This window comes from Poecilia latipinna, unplaced genomic scaffold (genome assembly GCF_001443285.1).
Source record: "Poecilia latipinna isolate Pla-1442-1.1 unplaced genomic scaffold, P_latipinna-1.0 Scaffold1202, whole genome shotgun sequence".
Classification (NCBI taxonomy): Eukaryota; Metazoa; Chordata; class Actinopteri; order Cyprinodontiformes; family Poeciliidae; genus Poecilia; species Poecilia latipinna.
The window spans coordinates 47,096-69,007 of record NW_015113818.1 but is presented as its reverse complement, the minus strand read 5'-3'; the positions used below and the strand labels follow the sequence as shown (position 1 = coordinate 69,007).

The 21,912-nt window shown below is 39.6% G+C and overlaps 1 protein-coding gene across 1 annotated transcript in view; it reads right to left on the bottom strand.

Annotated features, from left to right (window-relative positions):
• The window catches only part of ncam2 (neural cell adhesion molecule 2), a gene marked incomplete at its 5' end in the record, with an annotated part of 79,985 nt that overhangs the window by 16,715 nt on the left and 41,358 nt on the right, over window positions 1-21,912 (bottom strand). Inside the window, 8 exons of the mRNA XM_015053791.1 lie at window positions 5,047-5,221; window positions 7,258-7,379; window positions 7,885-8,004; window positions 10,463-10,636; window positions 11,622-11,718; window positions 11,883-12,067; window positions 14,642-14,792; window positions 21,056-21,201. Of these exons, the coding sequence (XP_014909277.1) occupies window positions 5,047-5,221; window positions 7,258-7,379; window positions 7,885-8,004; window positions 10,463-10,636; window positions 11,622-11,718; window positions 11,883-12,067; window positions 14,642-14,792; window positions 21,056-21,201 (1,170 nt within the window). The remainder of the gene's footprint in view (window positions 1-5,046; window positions 5,222-7,257; window positions 7,380-7,884; window positions 8,005-10,462; window positions 10,637-11,621; window positions 11,719-11,882; window positions 12,068-14,641; window positions 14,793-21,055; window positions 21,202-21,912) is intronic.

Here is a 21,912-nt window from a genome sequence, read left to right as displayed (position 1 = left end):
GTCGCAAGATCACACCAAAGCGAAGGAAGCTAATAAAAAAAGAATAGGTGCTTTAGTCATTGTTTACATCCAGATTTACCAAATCTGGCTTGTTCTGGTGCAGAATTATGACACGTCTCATGTCAGTGACGTAAAAGTTGGATGAAATGCGACATGACTGTTCCGATTGATTTAGTAGCACATGTGGAAGTGAAGGATTGCAATTGGGACATTCAGACTGCCAGAAAAAGGTTGGAAATGTATTTTTCAATATTACCTCAAATATTAAGGTTTAATCTTTGGCACCAGGTAAAAAAACACCAAAGATCACAAATCCAGGAGTAAAAATAGAGCCTCTCCTGAAAATGAGCAGCTAAGCGAACTCAGTGTGAAGTCTTGTTTTACCAGTTGAGGCGTTTAGCAAAGATTAAATCTGTTTATCTCGCAGCAGTCTAGAGACAGTAATCCTAGCTTTTATCACATCTCAGCTCAATTATTGTAATGGACTTCTTTTCCAGGCTGCTGTTTCTTGCTTACAGCTATTATTTCTCTGTTGGTTTTTACCTTTATTCTTTCAATTTTTGCTACTTTGCTTGCTGTACAGCTTGTCGCTTCCGAAATAAGTTTGATCTGATCTCTAGGTAGATTTCAAACTTCAGGAAGTTGACTCGTTGAAGGTCAGTCTGCACCGCAGGAAGGTGATGCGTCCAAAAATATGAAGCCACCGCCATCTGGTGAGGTGGGTTTTCCTCTGATTGAAGCGTCCCGACAGACCAGCTGTCCTGCGAGTTAAATTGAGGAAGCGAAGCAGGAAACGGCGCATGTTGAGTTGCCTGTTCATCAGAATGTGATGCTGCAGAGGATTTATTCCACACTTGCTGGGAACCAGCAGCTATCTGAGCCTAACTATAATCAGCAAGCATTTACACCTTGTGATGGTATGCATTCCCCATCCCCAGTCTGCTCTCCAGTTCAAAACTCCTTAATAGCTGTAAACTGACTCTCCTTGTGCATCTCGGAGCTGCTTGTTGTGGCTGATAGTCGGTAGTATTGCATATCAAACTTGGTGTTTGGCTCATTTTTCTGCTTTTCAGGATGACATTGATATCGTCTCTTTGTAGCTGCACTCAGAAACCCAATCCTCTGATCGCTATGGGATTATCTGCTCTATGAATAAATAAGTGGGAACACATCAGCTGGGATCTTATATCATACTGGTACACCAGTGAGTACATTACAGGCATTATTATGTTGACTGCGGCATATTTTACACAAAGCAAACAAACAGAAGTCTTTGATTACAGTTCTGTTTACAGTTAAATCCCCGTCGTTCTGTTTGCATGAATCCCCCAAGACGGTTTGATTTACATGCCTGATAATCGGGGAAGTGGCTTAGAGGCACGTTAAGCCGCAGATGGAGTTTTTATCTTGGCGTACTGGTTGTTAATCGGAAAAGAAATGCTTTTTCATCAGAACGGAAACAGATTGTCACAGGGACACAGTCATATCTGTTGATACTAGTGTTCTTTCAAACGAATGATGCTGGTAATTATTCACATTACCTCAGGTGAATAAAACAAACACATATGGATATTTTTGCTTATTTTAACTGTACGCAGTTCTTTAAATGTCCAGTCAGTAAATATATTTGCCCATTTATCCACAACAACTGGAACTTTCAATATCTAGCAAGTTATTCTTTCACTTTACCATCTACTAAAAGTGTTTCATCAGATTAAACTGAAGTAAAACCTGTTTCCTGCAACGGCGGGAGTGAAACTACCGTAATAACCCGATACTGGATGGAAAGCACAACGTCTCCCATTTCAGAAAACGTTGAAATTTTTCAGATAGCAAAGTGTTGTGGAATTACGGCACTGTAAAGTTGGCTTGTAAAAATGTGTCATTGCCGACACATTTGGCTAATTTAAGCTAGTGGCTAATCATCAATATGTTCATAAACCACATAATATCTTAACCTACAGAACTCAAATGTGGAGTTCCCCAGGGTTTAGTAGTTGGACTAATGTTTATTATCTTTTTACAGATGATATTAATCGGTGCTGCTTATTGGTGCTGCTCCTTGAGGTCGTCTTGAATTAACTTAGCATGCTAACACTAGCATGCTAACATGCTAACATTATAAAAATCCTAAAATTCACAGAATATTGTAATTTTCAGAATAAGTAAAATGACTTTACATGCTAGAAATGAATCATAATAATTTCCCATGATGCATTTAATACAATAATAATAATAAAAACTGGCTATCTGATAATAGTTGGGCTTAAAACTCAAAAATGTTTGAGTATTTTTTCCCGCTATGATAAATAACACAAAGTGTAATAGTTTATTTGATATTAGACTAGAAGTTAAAGTCTTTTAAACTACCTGACTAAACAAAAATAAATGTTTAAAATATTAAGCTATGACAGTATTTTTGATTCACTGGGATTACTTCTTGAAAATACCAACAATATAAAAAAAAAAATAAAAAGTTTTGCTCAAGCTCCTGGAAAAGAGGAGAAAAGCCTGTCAAGATCATTCTCCCCTCCAAGTGCTTTGATGAGATTATTACAAAGAAAATCCATCACGGCTGTTTCAATCAAAGCCTCTTCATGACGCATGAAGCAAAAAAAAAAAAAAAAAGCGAGGAGAGCGCCAGGAAATAAATGCAGCAGCCACAACAAAGCTGGGCGCTGGCAGCGGTCAGGCTGCAGGGGGGAAATCAAGAAAACTCAGACATCAAACTACTTCATTTTCTGCTGGCACAAGCTGGCTGTAAGTACCTTGCTTTATTTTAGATTTATGCATTTTTTAAAGCTGGATGGAAGACGTTAAAGTGACCAATTTGTTCTGGTTTCTCAATTTTTCCAAGACAAAAACAGTTTTAGAGTTAAATGGGTTTAGATTTATTTATAAGGTAAAGAAAGAAAAATGTAAACCAATAATCAGAGTGTCTCTTGACCCAGTTTCAGAAGCCACCAGAGGCCCACAGCATCACAGATCCACCACCGTACTTAACACTTTGTCTGAGCTGCAGGTTTCCATCGTTTCTGTCTTTGTTTCACAGTAAATGCAGCTAAAATTAGAGATGGTTGGTCAGAAAAGAAGAAAACAAAGGACTTTTGGTTTGCTTTAAGAAAGCAGGGACCAAGATGTGAATGTTTTTTTAGGGACTCTATATGTGTTAACATTGCTATATTTTGTTGAAAATATGCAAAACATCCAACATGACATAGAGATGTACCTCGAATAAAATAAAAAAATTAGTATATTTTATAAATTTGAGTCAATTTTGTATGAAATGACGACGTGAAACAGAGAAAATTTGTGATTTCCGAACAAAAGATGGCGGACAATTTTGCTGGAACCGTTATTCTTTAAATTAAATAGAACATTTTCATCCACACTTCTTCCTTCCACTCAACTTTTCAGTAACATGCTTGTATAGTTGGATATTTCTGCTTTAAAATCTTTTTTTTTTTTTTTTAATCCGAGCACTCTTCTACTGACTCCAAATTGACTCGGTTGCACCTGGTGGGAAAAGAAAAGTGAAATAAAAAGAAGGAGCAAATTGAAAAGGGAATCAAGGGCTGTTTTGCAATCAGCACATTTTTCTCCACAAGCAGAAAAAAGAGAAAAGTATGCAGCCAGTTATAAGCTGAAATAGTACGGAGGGAGAAGTGAAAAAAAAAAAAAAGAAGCAATTCAATACACGACAAATGCATAATACATAGGAGGAGAATTGAATAGAGCAGATTGCTTGGCGAGAGATAGAGGGAACATATATGTGGACTCAGTTTGTTTCATTAGGTCTGCGGTCGGGTCTTTATGCAGCATGGCGGAGGATAAAAACACGGCAGCAGATTGGACCTCAAATGGAAGTGGCGGATGTTTCACATCTAATATCGTTGATTGATTCTGAAGAGGGTTCTTCAGCGTCTGACCTGATTTAGAGGAGCAGGAAACGACGAGTCCGCAGCGTTTCTCCATAAAAAATAAACTGATTTTGGCTGGAAATATGAAGAACGAAGTCTTAATGTTAAACTTTAACAGGACCTGGGCTCGGCTTGGCTGGACTGCACCATGTTAGACATGTTTTTTTTTTGTTTTTTTTTCCCAGGCTCTCTGCTTCGATTCCCCGCTGTTCGCTAACAAGAGAGGACAGCCAATCGAAGTGACCCACCTTCAGCTCGCCACTTCCCAGCTCTTGTTTTCTGGCGGAAAAGCGAGCCCGCACTCCGGCGGCCCATTTAGCCGCCGCGGTAATGACAGAGGCAAACACTGGCTGCATCCAAACCGGCACAAATGGATGCGGTAAAAGGCAGAGAGGCAAAAAACAAAACAAAACCGAAACACAGCACTTTGGTTTCCCAGCTGATTTTGTAGAGGTTAGATTTTTATATCAGATAAAGACAAGATGAGTTGGTAATGATTTATTTGTAAGAAGGAGAAAAAACTGTTAGCTCTAACTCTCTGGTCAAGTCGTTTTTGGAAGATTGCTGCTAAAACTTAAAAATTTAAATATAAAAAAGAAGAAAACTGGACTTTTTAAAAAAAAGAGGTTTCACCTCCAGTTCAGAAACAAATATACAAATTTCACTAATATGGATGTTAAGGTCAAAGGTCATTAACATGGTCATAATGAGACGACTTTGCTGCTATATTATGATCTTGTTTATTTCAGAGACACCAAAAATAAAATTTTAAGTGGATTTTGGAGAATATTTCAAAATCTTACTCAGTATTTTTGATCTTTTGTCTCGGTGAACGAGATCCGATCTCTTGCTGAAAAGTTACTTGTAAGTTCATACAAGTGTACTAAGACATTTGCACTTGAAATTAGACAAAAGTACTCAGAAATAATTTTGTTTTTCTGCTGCATTGTGAGACTTGCCTTCAGTTCTCTGAGATATTTCTTTTACTTTTGTTTGCCGGCGAAGTCGACGCTCTTTACCGGGAAATGAAAAGCAACAGCAAAGTTCAGAAGCTCTTTCGGTGTTTTCAGAAAGCCTGAAAGAGGAAGGTAAAGTGGGGCGATGTTTACCTTTATCGTGCTTTTACCTGTAATGTCGGGCTTCTGCGGCATGAAGAACTGATAGAAGGTGGGCTCCGATAGGCCCTTGACGTTGCGGGCTGTGATTTCCACTTCGTATCTCGTGTTCCACTGCAGCGGCTGCAGCATCGCAAAGTCGTTAGCTCCTGGAACCAGCTTGGTCATCCACTGTTCCTCTTTATCCTGCAGGAAAGGGACCAAAAAATAAATTAAAACTCAGGGTCAAAGCGTGTTAGCTTGATAAACAACAGGTTGGGTTTTAATCCAGTCTCCCTTTACTCCTCTGGCCAAATGCGTTTATGTTCCAACCTGGCAACCCATCGCACCAAATCAAGCTTATTGGAGGGAGCCAGTAGTGCTGATTATTGAGTGGAAGGAATTTTTTTTTTTTTTTTTACAATAAAATATCCTCAAAAGTGTGGTGAGCTTTTTATGGTGAATCATGATGTGGAATATTTATTTTCTGTTTACTCTACTTTGCTTTTGTTTTAATCTGCAATTAAATCCATTTCTTTTGGACAAATTATGAAGCTGAATACTTTATAGAGTTTCATATTTTTTCTTATTTCTCTAGGAATCATTTCAAGCTTCTGCCCTTGAGCTGCCTGTTTAAAAAGTGACACAAAGTCACAACATCTTGACAGAGTATATTCATAAATAAATACTGTTTATGCTATAAAAACAAATAATGTTAGCTCAGAAAACACTGAAATATGTTGCTAAAATATCTACTTATTGAAAAATGCATAAAAAATATGTGACGAATCAAAGTGACATTTTTTATTATTCCCAAAAAGAAATTGAATGTCTGGCTGTGGGGAGGAAGGATCTCCTGTACCAGTCTGTGTTACTGGGCATACAAAGACGCCTCTGACTGAAGACTCCCTGTTTCATGAGTTGCCTTTAATTTCCTTGACTTCATACTAGGTTTGCTTTCCTCTTTTTGATAAAACTCCCCTTTGAGATGGCGGCCATCTTGGTCAGGTCACAGGGATTTCATTCCAGAGGCAGAGAGAATGCGTAGAATAAAAGATATGAAGAAAATAAATGCCAAAAATGAATATTTATGTGCTCGGAGTTTTTATTTTAGGTTTCTATTGTTGAAAATAATTTTTCCTTTTCTTTATATCCCACTTTAATGCATTGATTTTGTGTTCCTCCATCATATGAAACACTCCACAGCCTCTTTAACCCTTATGCTCTACATTTAATCTGCACCACCATTAAAATAGACGAGCAAATCCTGAGAGACGGTTTGTCCTCTCATTAAAATTGTAAGCAAAACGAGATGTGAAAAACAGAGATCTGCCAGCAGAACATTATTCATTTAAGGAACCAACTCAACCCAGCAGCAAATCAATCCAGCCTCGCCTGGTGTGTGAAGGATTATTATGTCAAATATGAAAAAAAACTCCATCAGAGTGAGTTACTTTTTAGAAAATGTAAGAGCACGACTTGTGCAAACTGAATGGCCTCATGTAAATTTAATGAACGCTTGATTTCCAAACCGCGCCTGTTGTGTTTCGCTCTCTTTGTGCTCGACGTCAGAAACAGGAGTGATAAATGTGAAACATTTATTCTGTCTGGTAAACAGAGCTGCTCAGTAATCAGAGCCGCTCGTGAATAATAATTCAGAATGTAAACCCAGGCTAAAAGAGCAGCACAAAGTTATTTATCCTGACAGAAAGGGAGCAAACGTCCATCCTGTCAAAGATTCCCTCTGCATTTTATCTCACTGGATACTAATAAAAATTATTTACATTTACTTTATTGTTTTAATTTGCTCTCCAAAATAATAAATTGTAATGTTTATTGTTTGTTCATGATGTTGAAATGTGCTGTACAAATAAATTTGACCATAAGTATTTTTTGAATTTGAATCTGAACTCCCAAAGAAATAGAAAAATAAAAATCTGAACCATAATTAATGGACAAAATTAACTAAAAAAAATACATATTAATAAAAATAATAATAGATTAATGATGCTATAAGTAAATGGTTCTAATAACAGAAGATAAAATAACAATTTGCAGTGCATTATTTCACCCGTCTCAAAAAATGGGTGAAATAATCGTTTTCACCCCCATATTTCTGTCACACATCCAATATTTGTATATAAAAAAAAAAAAACACAAAAAAAACATAAATTTCCTGGAGAATTTTGGAATAAATTTGCAAAAACACAAAGTTTTAACAGACTGAAGGTTTTTCTGCTCACTGTTTTGTATTTGACGATGTATTCCACGATGGGCATCCCGCCGTCGTCCTGCTTGACCAGCCCCAGCCTGTAGGCCTTCCCCACGCCCCTCTGGCCGTGGACCGCCGGCGGACTCGGTTCTCCTGAGGATGACAAGCGTCACATCTTCATCACTTTTATTGCGTCTCCTTTCCAACGTTTCTGCACTGTTCTCCCAGACGTTTGGCGGATAAATAAAACGCTTACAGTGAAATTCCCTGCAGACGAGGAGAATCTGACAGAATCCATTCCAGGTTCTGATAATCTAAGTTCATATCTGTGAAAGTCGGGAGGTTGAGGCTCTCTCAATATAAATACACCCGGGTTGTGTAATGTGGCAAATAGGCCTCATTCTGCAGAGTTGCTGATGCTCTGAATAGATTCTGGAGGCATGTAATGCATTTCTGTCACACATCCAATATTTGTATTAAATCAGAAGCAAAACATTTCCATATTCTTGCTGAATCGAGCTGTTTCAGTTTATAGCCTGAACTGCTGAGGGGCCCGACGACTCAACATCAACACCCAGTGAGACGTTAGAAACCGTTAAAGTGAGAGGCAGGCGTCGCTACCGCAGGTTTTGATTGGTTAAATTGGATCCCGACTTACGGATGGGTAAAGTCTGGAAGGTCTCCGTGTGGCTGAACTCTCCCTGACCTTTCCCGTTCACGGCCGCGACTCGCACCTCGTACGTTGTGTTGGGCTCCAGTCCGGTCAGAACTACGGTGGCTGCAGAGAGACAAAACACCACAGCTCACTTTTTCTGTTTGCAGAAAAACAAAACACAGGAGAAGAGGTTTATTTTAACACATCACTTTAATGAGCATCATTACTCCATTTAATGCAGGAAACAGCAGCTTTTTCTGCAGCAGGTTTGGACTTCTTACCATTTTAAGGCTAACAGAGCTCTAACCTACTAGCCTCCTAATTCTTTTTAAAAATTACATCATCTGTAAAGTGTCACTAACACAATAAAGCAAGTTAGATGATTTGAAAAGATGGACTTCTGTGCTTTCAAAAGAAGCTAGCGCTTCATTTGAAGAAGAAACTAGTTAAATAGCTATTAACTAATAGTTATTTAGTTATTTAATTAGAAGTTAAATAACTAGTACTTGAGGAAAAAAACGTTTCTTCCTCAAATCTTGGCAGAAATCGATCTAAACTTCTTCCACTTCTATTTAAGCAGCCGTAGTTGTTTGCATTTTGACTTACCCTCATTACATCACTAAATGCCCAGCTCCATCTTGTGATGTAATGAGGGTAAGTCAAAATGTAACCTGGGAAAAATGTCACAAGTGAAGTAATCTGCTACTGGTTATAAAATTATTTACTTTATCTTGGTGAAAAGCTGCTTTGCCTTATTTCAAGTGTAATAAGATATTTGCACTAGAAACTGGACAAAAACACTTTGAAAGACTTTGTGTATTTGCAGTGCTCTTCTTTTTGACCTTAATGTTACAAAAGCTGAACTTATTAGATCCAACATGAAGTTTTGTTAATCTGGATTAAATTCTTATTTAAATCTCACAGATTTTATTCTATCAGCCAGCAGAGGGAGAGTGAAATCTTGTCGTTTTTGTCGGTGTGAATAAATTAATTCCTCTGCTGGTAAATAGGAGCTTTTTCAGTCCTTTGGTCCTGGAAAGGAAAACAAATGTTTTGCATTTCGCATCAGCGTTCTGCTTCCATCGCTGGCGCTGAACCGAGGCGAGTCCAGACCTCATTATGCTGCAGTCTACTGAGGGGAACTTTAGCGCTGAAGTCTGTGATTAAATATGGAGACACTTAGCATTATGTAATTAGCTTTGCTCACTTTTTTTGCATTTTAGATCAAATTCTGTTGAAATAATCCAAATTGGACTCATTTGTAGTTGTGAATTTTTCCCTTCATTTCGACATCCTGGTTGGTTTCCTCCTCAGTAAATCTCCAAACTGTAATTGACTCTGAAATGAGGGATATTAGCGATAAGCCCTTCAGGTTTGTTGGAGCTGCTTATCAGCCGGCCATTCTTCCCCCGGCTTTCATTTTCCATCCATCCGTCCGTCAGTGCGCGCCGTACTTTCCGACAAGGCTCAGAAATCAATTTGGAGTCGTAAAGCACAGGAAGAGGAGAAGGGTACGCTTTCAGGCCGGACCGGTCCTGGCGCCGGCCGCCGCCAGGTGTTTGGAGCGTCGTCAGGGGCCGACAACATCCCAGGGCCAAAGCTTTGAAGGATCCTGTGACCGATCGTGCAATTATGTGTGAACTGGGCCGATGTCGAGGCGTCAACACAGGAGATTACAGGAATGTCGGTTTACAGTTTCTCTCTCTGACAGGTGAAGGATGAAGTCAATCAGGTGTTTTCACTTCATGAGAGTAAAGTCAGCTTTCCGTTTCCTTCAGGGTTGCAAACATACACAGTCGGATATTTCTCTTCAAAATGGGAAAAACAATACAACATGCAATTCAAAAATGGCTGAAATGATTAAGAAAAAATCTTTTCTGTCCTGTTTTTGTTTAGAACAAAAACTCCAAAAGGATCAAATGTAAAACAGAGAACATGGTAACCAGTTTGAGGTACGAAGGAGGATCCGTCATGCTGTGGGCCCACACAGTAACAGCATATAATGAGTTTGTGTTCCCAGGTCTGGGAAAAACACTAAGCTGGCATTTTTATTTAAGAAGATATACATATTTAATTTAAAACACCCTAAGAAACACAGAAAATCAAAATGTTTTGTCGTTCTTCACCGAGGCTGTACGAAATTATCACAAGGTTATGTGAAGCTTTCTGTTTTTTAAAGCTTCACTTTTCAGTGGATCATGAAATTACAGAGTATTTTGAACAAAATTCTGCCAGAAAAAGAGGCCATCTTGGATTTTTGTTTTGTTTTGTTGTTTTGTTGATAGAAAAAAACAAAACAAAAAAAACAAAAAAACATCCCAGCAGAAATGGTTCAGCAGAGATGAAATCTATAGAGGAGAAAATAAGAGAGGAAAACTTTGACAACAACAAGAATAACCACTGTTACCTCAAGCCAAAAACAAAACAAATAGTTGATATTTTTTACCCTTTATGTGTCAAAAATCTCACCCAAAAACACAAAAACTTTATCAGGTTCAGCTGCTACAAAACAAGAAAATATAAAGAGAAGCAGAAAACTGCAACTCCTGACTGATAAATGATGTTTGGACATCAAACTCACTCTGTACGCTGTGCGACTTCACATCCCTCCAGTCCATGGAGCCCAGCTCTTTGTACTGGACCAGGTAGAAGCTGATGGGAACGCCGCCGTGAGAGTCCGGCTTCATGAAGGTGACGGTCGCCAGCCGCTGGGAGACGGCCGACAGACGGACGGAGTACGGATTGGAGGGGACGTCTATGAGAAAACAAGAAAAAAACAAACACCAGAAACTGCTGAGATCTGAGATGAACAGCGTTTAAAAACGACAGGAAGGAATAAAAAATATGGGAAATAACATCTGATATGGGAGGAAAGGAAAGAAGAACAGAAGGGAAAACAAAAACTGTAAGAAAAAAAGGAAGGGAAGAAAGAAGGAAACAAGAAAAGACAAAAAGAAAAGAAGAAAGGAAGGATAGAAAAGACAGGAATGAATAAAAACAGGAAGGGAAGGAAAGAAAAAGTTGATAAACACTGGAAGGAAGGACAAAAAGATGAAAAAAGGACAAAAGTGGGAAATAGAGGTATGGAACAAAGAAGAAAGAAAGGAAAAGAAAATAAAAGAAGGAAGAAGAAAGGAGAATTTTCAACAGCAGCAGCAAAGTGACAGGAAATAACAAATAGACTCACACTAACAGAAAACATTAAATATAGATGAATAAACAAAATAAAAAATAACATACTGTACAATAAGGGCAAAATTTCAACATGAATAAAGTGAAGTTATAAGAAAAACTCCAGTCCAGAAAAATGTGCAACTCAGGTGATACCACAAACATTACAGATGAACAAAAAGCAAACAGGAAATAACCTGATAACAGAACAAATAAAAAATAAACAAACAAACAAGGAGATTTAAATGGATACATAATCAATTGAACACAATGAAATTGTTTAACATATGTGGGTTAGGACATACTTTTTACTTGAATATAGGCAGTTATTTTCTAATTTGACTTATTATTTTTCTATTCTCTAATATTGCCTGATTAGCCTGATGTGATATGTTGGGTAGAAGTGGAAAAGAGGTTTTAGAGTCTAACAGAAACAACTTTAATGTATTTAACTTTTATTTAACCAGGTGAGTTATAAAAAAACACAGACGGGAGATTATTTTGTTCCAGACTCGTTTTCGTTTTTCATACCTGGAAACACAGAAATGAACTTTTCCCCTCTCTCTCACCTGCCTGGGCCAGGATGAACTCCTGGTACCGGACTCCGATGTTGTTCCGGGCCGTGCAGTTATACCGGCCAAAGTCTCGGTCTGACATCGGAGTCACCTGAAAAAGAAAAAGAAACCGTTTATAGCAACATTTAGGAGTGGTCTAGTCAAAGTTTGGACTTCAAATCAGCTTCAAATGATGTTGTGTGACATATTTTAAGTGAAACGTAGATAAATAAATGCAGGAGATGAGGATTGGCCCCTCAGAGCCTCCGTACCCACCTCCAGCACCGACTTCCCGTCGGTGCCGTAGATCTGCATGTGCGGCGTTCCCTCTGAGATGGTGAAGCGTTCCCTCCTCCACAGCATGGTGGCGGGCGGGTTGGACATCACGTCGCAGCTGATGTTCACCGGGTTCCCCTCCCACGAGTAATAGATGGTGTGATTGGTCAGGAATTTAGGAATATCTGAGAAAAAAAACAAAGAAAAAAAAAACAAAGTTAAAGCTGCAGTTTGTAACTTAAAAAAAAAATCTTTATATCTTTGTTGAAGCTCATTTTGATATGAGAGATAATCTGTGAAAAATGTAGCTCTTCTGCCTTGTCCCAGTTCTGACGAGAAACAACCAATCAGAGCCAAGAGGCGGGTCTTAGCGCTGTCAATCATCCTCTGTGCTAGCATAACCTGTTGTGAATGCTCAGGACAGTTAGCTTGTCCAGTGATGATGGAGGACAAACAGTTTTCCTGTAACAGTAAGTTAGCATGAGGGTGATTGACAGCGCTAAGCCCCGCCTCCTGGCTCTGATTGGTTGGTTTAGTCAGAAGCCAATAACAGCTCAAAGAATAGGTGAAGGAGATCAATCTTTTCATTGTTTATCTGTCTCATTTAAAAATGTTACAAAATGGTGATGCTTCCACCAGATGCATTAAACACATATATTTTATAAAAGTTACACACTGCTGCTTTAAAACCAGTAAACTGCTGGTGTGTTGAGCGTTCATGGCAGCTAATTAAACTCTGAAATCAAAGGTGGAGCTGGGATGGATGATCAAAGGCGTCTTAACCCACACATTCTGCAGAAGAAGAAGAAGAAGAAGAAGAAGAAAATGCTTTAGATTTAAGCCCACTGGAGAGAAACATGTTGGCCTCAAGCGGGCGAGTGAAGGATGCAAACAGAGGGCGATAATGAAAGACTGCGGCGGCGGGTGTTGTTGTTGCTGCTCGGACGTTTCCTGGCCCGGCTGCCCGGCTCACTCAGACACACATTATGCTTGTTTTATGCTCCCTTGCAGGACGCCATTAGAGAGATTGATGCGCGGCTCCCTGTCACAGCTGAGGACGTGCCATCGCCTCACAGTGACTTAGTAAATGAGTTCATTAGACTCTCCGTCTAAAACATGTTTACAGTGGAACAGCAGCAACTTCCCACATCCAGACGAACATGTGTGCATTTGTCCCCTCGCGAACTTTCAAGGGATTTCTTTCCCAAAAATGTCAATTTATCTGACGGCTCAATCTGCTGCGCTGGTATAGTTAAAGCATCTCATAATGAAGCCAATCTCTCCAAAGCCGAGATGAAGATCTCTGCTGCAGAGCTCATTAGGCAGGGGAGAGGCAGGCGGCCCCAAATAACCCCAAACACGACACGACGAGCAGAGGAAGCCGTCAGCAGGAGAAACCCAGGCTTTTCATTAATTATCACTCTTCAGAGACGATACGACTGCAGGGAGGAGCTGTTTGTAATCATTTCCTCTGCTTTAACAAGACAACCAGCTGGTTTCCACAGGGAATGGGAAACTTTTCACCTCTGGAATAAGCTTGACAGGTGTAAATATTTGACGTCAATTTGTTTTATTGGGAAATAATGAAGATTTTCAAACAATTTGGGGAAATAAAAGTCTGGAAAAAACTCATATCTCTAAATAAAAATGGAATATAGGTGAATGAGTGAGGGAAGGTCAGAGAATAAAAGACACTACAGAATAGTTTGTTTTGGTCTAGTCAAAGTATAGATCTAAACACAAATCAGTCTGACTGAATTTGAGAAAATAAAAAAAATAAGAGTGGAGCAATAGCCAAACAGATTTGCACCAAAATTTGAAAATGACACAATTTTTAAGCATTTATTAGTAAAAAAAAATTCCTGTTTAATATTTTTCTTTTTAGACAACATGCACCCAAGATCTCTCTGCATGAATAATTTTAAATCTAGAACCGCAAAAAGGCAAAAGTCCATCGTTTATGTAATTACTATCAAAGCGTTTCTGTGACCATGAAACAGCTGAGAGATTAGCCTGGGAAAACAGAGGTCTGCCAGCGCCACAGCTCCACCTGGTGGTGGCAGAGATATTACCTACTTACAGCTGGGGTATGTAACTTTTATAAAAAATATTTATTTTTACATATTTGTTAAACTATCCGGATGTCATGACAGTGTCAGACAATAATTTGAACTCTTCTGTCTTCTCCCAGTGCTAATTAAAGCAACCAGTCAGAGCCAGGAGGCGGGTCTTAGCGCTGTCAATCACCCTCATGTCCTCTGCTTTCTCTCTGATAGTTCACCATGAACATTGAGGCTAGCTAGCATAGCCGCCGATAACATAAATGGTTTTCCTGGAATGCCATGCTGTTTCTCCGTAGTTAGCATATTTAGTAGCACGTACATGAGGTTGACTGACAGCGCTAAGCCCCTCCTCCTGGCTCTGATTGGTTGTTTTTGTTTGGGAGTGGTGTGTTTCTTCAGATGGCAACAGCAGCTCAGAGAAAACGTGGATCTTTTCACAGATTATCGGTCGTCACATTTTGAACATTTTAACAAATTTATTTAAAAAACACATATTTTGATCAAAGTTACATAATCCAGCTTCAGGACAACAGTAAAGCTCCTCATTTCTGCTACATTTTACTATAGAGTTTTACAGAAAAGTAAAAAATACTGTTATGTAAACGTTAGCGTTAGCATAGTAGCACAGCTAGCTGTGACAGGAACCTAGCTCATTAAAAAGCTTTAAAGTTTCCAGTTAATTGTAACTTAACTTACACTCAATGTCCAGAAACATGCTCTTCTGATGGCCTCCTATCCTGCTTTGGGCCTCGCAGTCAAAGCGGCCGAGGTCGCTGAGCCGCACCCCGCTGATGGTCAGCACGGACTTACCGTGACGACCACGGACTTCGAACCGCCCATCCCGACTCTGGAAAACAAACACAGAGTTCCTATAAACATACCGAGGAGCAGAAAGTACTGAGAAAAGCTGAGAAATGCTTCATTTTCCAGCTTTGTAGCTCAGAATGACCCCGGTCGCTTTGCCCTCGCAGGCTGCAGTCTGGTGTCACACCGTGTCGAGGCTAATCCAATAAACCGCCGATACATTACAAGGCCGTTACATTGGTATGAAGACAGATGGCAACAATTTGAAGCGACGGGTCAATTACAGCAGACAAGGCTCTTAGTGCAGCCGTCCCTCGTAATGAGACCAAAACACCCTGGAGCGTCCAGGCTGGACGCTTTCCATCAGGTGACCTCATGACCCCAGGAGGCGAGTAATGGAAACTGTTAAAACACAACTAAACATATCTTTCTACCACGCTCCTGTTAACAGATAAAACTGCATTTATTCATCAGGAAGTGCAGCATTAAGGACAGTGTGGTGAGGAAATTGACTCAAATCAGAAACCAAAACAAATTTTACCCCCCACTGAGCTTTTTCTGCAGCTTCAATTTTAATCAGAGAGAGATTACTGCCTTCCTGTTTCTTTTCTTCTCCCGTCTGATTAAAAAGCAAAAAAAAAAACATCAACGGTTTTATTTCCTTTTTACAAAATAAATAACATCTCTCTACAGAAAACACTAAAAAGTGTCAGATTGTGAATTTGCAGAGATTTATTTTCAATGTTTTTCCCTCCCTCACCTGTTGCTGCCAGCCTGAGTGAGTATTGTGTATACAAAGAGATCTTAATATTTTTTATTGCTAAGTTTGTCATATCAAAGCTGTTTTTCTTAATCTGCTCCCACTGTAGGATAAAATGCTCCTGTTGCTTCTTTTAAACAAAATAAACTTCAAATGTACTTAAATTTGAAATTTATTCAAACTTAAATACAGTTTAGATTTTTTCTCTTTTTTGTTTTTACTTTATTTCAAACAAATAACATTACATAGAGGATATTTAACACAATGACCAATATCACAATATTATAATATAAGTAACAGACAATACTGGTGTTAAGATTTTATCAAAGCAATCTACAAAGTAAAATAGCAAAAACAGCAAAAATCAAAACCAACTACTTTTCTGGTGTTAATTGAATATGTACAGTGATAATGCATGAAATGTGACATATTTGCACGTTTCTATTTTATTTGTGATATTGTGTAGCTCCAATTCAAAGTATATACATTATTATTGATGTTTTTGATGCATTTTAGGAGTTTCTTGTCTTCTAGAAATGTTTCACAGATTATATAAATCTGCGATTTTGCAACTATTCTATTCGATTTGAGATATTGTGCAGCTCCAATTCAAAGTAAATAAATTATGGAACGTTTTTCCTCCTTTAAATGTGGCTTAGGGATCCTGAGATCAGAGATAAAGTAAATCTGGTCCATAATTGTAGTTTTCTGACATTTCTCCTCTCTGCTAGCAGCTTCCACCATCACCGTTTGCCTCCATCTGTATTCCCATCCTTGTGTACATTTGCATATTTAGGCCGCTGTATTCCTGTGCACACTCAGCCTCCGCTTTCCCCATAAATCAACGCACAGTTCTCTCTTTGTAATACCCTGCTGTCGCCCCCCGACCCGAACGTTCCTCTCCTGCTCCAGACTCCGGCTTGATCCTGTTTGGAACGGCTTTCGTTTTGTCGTCACAAAGCTTTCAGCTAACGAGGTGGAGCGCCGCTTAAAGGCTCGGCTCTGGTCGCTTTGCGACTTCGCTTGTTTGCCTGGCGAGTGGCACTGAATGAGGATGCTGAGGATGAGGCAGCAGAGAGACAGAGAGAGAGAGAGGAAGAGGAAATCTTCTGAGTCAGGAAATTACTCCCCCACTGACAGGGCCTGTGTGTGGAGACAAACTCGCTCCCTGAAGCTCGGCCTGCTTGATATGCAGCTCAGTCACCTGGCCAAACGTGAACACAGAGCCGCATGTAGGAACAGCAACAGGAAGCACCAATATCTCTCTGCGTTTGCATGAAGCACACAAACTCTTAAATGGATTGTGGAGACTGTGACTGCGTTACTTTAGTTTTAGTTTCAGATATTAAAAATGTCAGTGGTAAATGTCAGCGAGGCCCGTCTGATTCTCGGCGCTTTGTGGTGGGGATGAACATCAGGTCTGCTGCATCCGCCTGGTTTTTATGAGTCCTGCGCCACCTCGACCTCGCCGTGGCAACAAAATGACATTTAATAATGGCTTTTCTGCTTCAAGGAAATGGAGGCCAAAGAGACGGGTTCAAAGTGAAACAAAGCCAGTCGGTGGCTAAACATTTCAATTATCTTGAAATCGAAGGACAGACAGTAGCATCTGCGACTGCTTCTCCAAGTCTACCTTTTTATTATAATAAATATAATAAAGGAGCAAAAGTTTCATTGAATTTTGTTGAATTACATGCAGAAGAAACGAGGAAACTGTACCCAGAAAAAGAACAAACAGCCAACAATTTGATGGTTTGATAAGGATTTCACGCTGGTGGAAACACTCAGTCAATTAGGACAAGGAAATGATGGCCGCTTCAATAAATGAGAACTAAACTGTTCCTCATAAAAATCTAAAATAAGTGTTGCTTTGGGAAAAAAGAAGAAAATATGACTTATTGAACCAGTTAAAACATTATTAAAGCTGTAGTGGATCATGTTATGGACCCTCTGTGCCACTGTTTACGTCCGGAGATTTTGCACAACGCTGGAGGCCAAATTAACGCAGAAAAACAGCTGAACAACAACTCAAAACCACTTTTTTTCTCAGGCTCTGTGTCGGCTACGCTACACACAGACTTGTTGCCATAGCAACAGACAACACCACTCTGCGTATCAGGATTCAACACCAAAAACCGCCCAAAGAACAGAACATTCAGTCCGTTACAGTATTCTATTTTTAGGCTTGATGTTTATTTAATAAGCGGTGGTAGATTAGCTACAGCAGCTATTAGCTAAGCTAACACTGTAGTGGTAGATTAGCTACAGCAGCTATTAGCTAAGCTAACACTGCACTGATAGGTTATCTGCCACTGCTAATAGCTAAGCTAACACTGTGGTGGTTGATTAGCCAATTTAAACACCTGCTCTACAGATGATCCATCAGAGCTGGTGTGTGGTTCACCTGTTTTTAAATTGAACTGAAACACATCGAATTCCACATCACATCTATATGCTATGGTTTTCAAGGTCAAGCTAGCATAGCTGAGCTACTTCTCTCTTTCTCTCTCTCTTTCTCTCTCTCTCTCGCTAATTTTTCCTCTTAATTAAAACTTTTTTCTGACCTTGTTATCTAGTTGTCATAATATTGAGTTAGTAGCAAAGCACTGTGTCCCTTTTTCTTTTATAAATCACAAATAGATTTAAGATTTAATGCAACTTAATAGATAAAGCCAATGCTAGTCATTGTTATGAAGCAGCTATTGATGACTAGCATTCATCAACAGAGTGAAATAAAAAAATATGTCCAACTATTTTTCCAAAATGATACATAAGAGTAATTTAGAACTTTAAAAAAAATCACTAATCTAATCTAATCTAATCTAATCTAATCTAATCTAATCTAATCTAATCTAATCTAATATTAATTACATTAACCATAATTATCCATTTGAGGTGTTGGTGCTGATGTGCTGCACTTTCTTTTATCCCAGTTTTGTTGCTTGTTTGCTGACCTCCAATCCAACAGGTGGCGCCAAACACAACAGAAAATGTTGGAATTGAAAATGTAAAACAGCAGTGAAACAAAACAAATATTTATTACTGTCAATTTTTTGCTTTCAATGTAAAGTTTTTCAGAGTAATCGTTAATATATTCAGTTACATTTTTCAAAGCCAATATTTCTTTTCCATTTCACTTTAAGCTGTCGTCGTTTTAGCCTCATAGGTTCATAGAAACATCTGAATGTGGACGTTTTATTGTGAAAGGATGGACTATGCTACTTTTTCTGGATTGAGAATGCAGGAAATCTTAGTTACACAATCTTAATGACAATCAGTGGCATTTTTAAAAAGCACCTTGCTGGTTGCTTCTGTAGATTTCTGAGTCACTTGGTCTCTTTTTCAGCATAACTGTGACTCAGAGATTCACAGAAAGGCTCTTAAGTCTTCTCAGAAACATCCATCAAAACTCTGTTTTAATCACCTAGTTTATTTCCGTCATGCTTCCATCAGTAGCTCCTTACACTGGGATGCTAGTAACAAATAAAACCCTTACCTCACAACACCAAGCAATGAAACAATACACCAACTCAAACCCTCCTTCAGCACATAATTAAATCCTACAAACTGCCTCCCATTACGCTCTCTTTCCATGGGTCATGGTGTTAGCAGAGAAAGAAAGAGAGGAAGCAAGCAGCATTATGTAGAGAGTAAAACTAAGCCTCTCGGTGCAAGACGCCTCAGCGGGAGGAGAGAGCGCAGGCTGGATATGCAGATTGGAGAGCAAATTGAGAGAGGAGCATTCTGCCTTAAACCCAAATGACTGCTGCCATCCATCACGCCCGGGCGCCGCTCGACTCATGTTTGTCTTTGCGCATGTTTAGGTGTGTTGGTTTGCTCCGCGCATTTCCATAATTGCATTTGCAGTGGGGGGAGAGAAGCACTTACTCTCATTTTCGGCTGTGATTTATCAAGCCGAGCGATTCGAGCCAACGCACACATTCATTTATCTCCGCCGTGACCTTTTTCCCAGCAAAAGATCGTCTGGCTCCTTTGTTTTTTTTATTATTTTTTTGTCCTTCTGTGGAAACCTCAGTCCAATGCTAACACACTGACAGAACGCTGTTGAGAAATAATTACTGCTCCCAGAAACGTCTTGAGTCAAACCCAGAGTCTTTGAGGCCGGATCACACAATGCCTTGTTAGGTGGAAGGAAAGCACCAAACAAAGTGTAAACTGAAACGTTTTCCTTGAAAAACTTCAAGGTCCTTGGTGCTTCTTTTTGCCTGGAGCGAAACAAAATAAAAAGCGTGCGCTGATTTCCTGAGAGACTATAAACTCAGCCAGGTATGAGCGCAGGGTGAACGTGCATAAGTTATGTCTTTGAGCCTTTTAACATTTATAAACGCTTGGAAAAGACAGCCATCTATTTGTGTCTGCTGCTCCTTAAATTATACCCGTTTGACCCCAGAATGTAGATTTCACAACGTTAACCTCTGCAAGCAATAAAATGACCTAAACCATGGAGACGGGAAATGAAATATTAATATTTAAACAGTTTCCATTACATGTACTGTCCACAGTTTAATATTCACGAGACAATGGTGATTTTGGAAAAACACACATCGTAATATTGAATTTATCGCTTGATATTCATGAGTTCAGGCGTAACAAACACCTAAAGTAACTTTATTTTTTGCTGATAAACTAAATAGTTTTTTAGGTTCTCTCCTTGTTTCTGTGAATTTTGACATTTTTGTGTTAATTTATATTTTACTTAAATGGTTGAACGGTTCATAGGCAACATAGATTAAAGCTTCCAGATTTATTATAAGTTTGTTATTTGACTAAAAAGTCACGTAATGTGTGTTAATACAGCAAAAAAAATTACAATTAAGCAAACGGTGTTTATATAAAGCTGAAAACTGTCTAAAAATGTTATTTCAAATTCAAATTCAATTTATTGGCCCCAAAGGGAAAATTAAATATTGTTCAGGGCGCTATCTCTGTTTCTACGTGAATTTTAAAATTTTTCTGTAAATTTGTTTATTTCAGCATTCATTTGCGTAAAAAAAAATGTTTTCACCATGGAAGTTTCCAACAAAACAGAAGACAAAGTTTCTAACTTGTCACTAATTATTTTTTTTGATAAATTCATTAGAGGTGTCTGGAAAGAGGCTTAATGTAGCAAGAACATTTATAAGTATCCGCCATTTTGCCCCTCCTCTGATTTCCCACACTTGGCCCCCCCCCCCCCCCTTGCCTCTTGGCTCCGCCCACTTTTCTGGATGTATTTAATGTTTAGTTACACTTTCAAGGTTGTAGTTTTTAAAATGTTGAGTGAAACCATGTAGGACGACTTTTACAGCATCAACGTAGAATATTTGTTTTGGTAATTTTGAAGAAGAAAAATCAAAACGTAAGCTCTCTTAGAGTCACTGGAATTTCTCTGTTTGGTGTGAAAACTTGGCCAACTTCCTCCTCACCCCTTCTAACTTATGCCCCATTTGTTTTACACAACTTAAAGTCGACCGCTTGGTGTGTGACGCAGCAAACAACACACACACACAGACAGAGAGCCAGATGGACTTTCTGGCAGCGTCTACCTTGTCTCCGTCCACGAAGGTCTGTCCGTCGCTGGCTCTCCTCCAGGAGATGTCAGGCAGAGGCTCGCCCTCGGCCACGCAGGTGATCATCACGGCGCTGCCCTCCACGGCTGTCACGTTCTTCAGCTGGGTGATGTGGGGCTGGACTGCCGGCCGGCCGCAGAGGACGAGAGAAATAAATTAGAGAAGAAAGAGCAGAGAGGAAGGACAGAGGAAGCAGGAGTGAAACTGTCAAGTGTGTGCTGCAACTCGTAAAGTAGAGTAGATGAAGGCGATACCGCGGGGTTTAGACACGGAGCTGATGCATGACTTTGCACTGACGATATAGGCCAAGATCATTTGTTCACCGCAGTCACACCTCACAGCTTTGATGTAGTGGGGTACGATGACCTCTTGTCCCTTTTTGCATTGATTCAACGGCGACAGAAAACCGACTTCGGTGAAGTTTTGAGGCACAAACCTTGGTGTTTCTTTGAATAAATATAAATTTTTGTCTGGGAAGACTCCTCTCCAACACCGTGTGATTTGCTTTTGACGCACTAAGAGCAGATAAGTGCTGCAAAGCCACAGAGGGCCGGTCCCTCCTTGCTTCCACCTGATAAGGTGCACCAAGCACGCCCTGATGCATGTCAAGGGCGCGACGCGTGCTACATGAATCATGGATTACTCTCTCCATGTAAATCCTTAGCAGGCGGCTAAGACGTAGCGTGGCATCAAATCCGAAAGGAAACGAGGAAGCGAACAGGAAACGGTGAGCCGAAGGCTTTTAGCGGCGCTCGGAGGCGGAGTCCTGGGACTGTTCTGGCAATTTCACGTTAGCATGCTAGCCTCGGGGTGGAGGAGCCATCGCTGGGGAT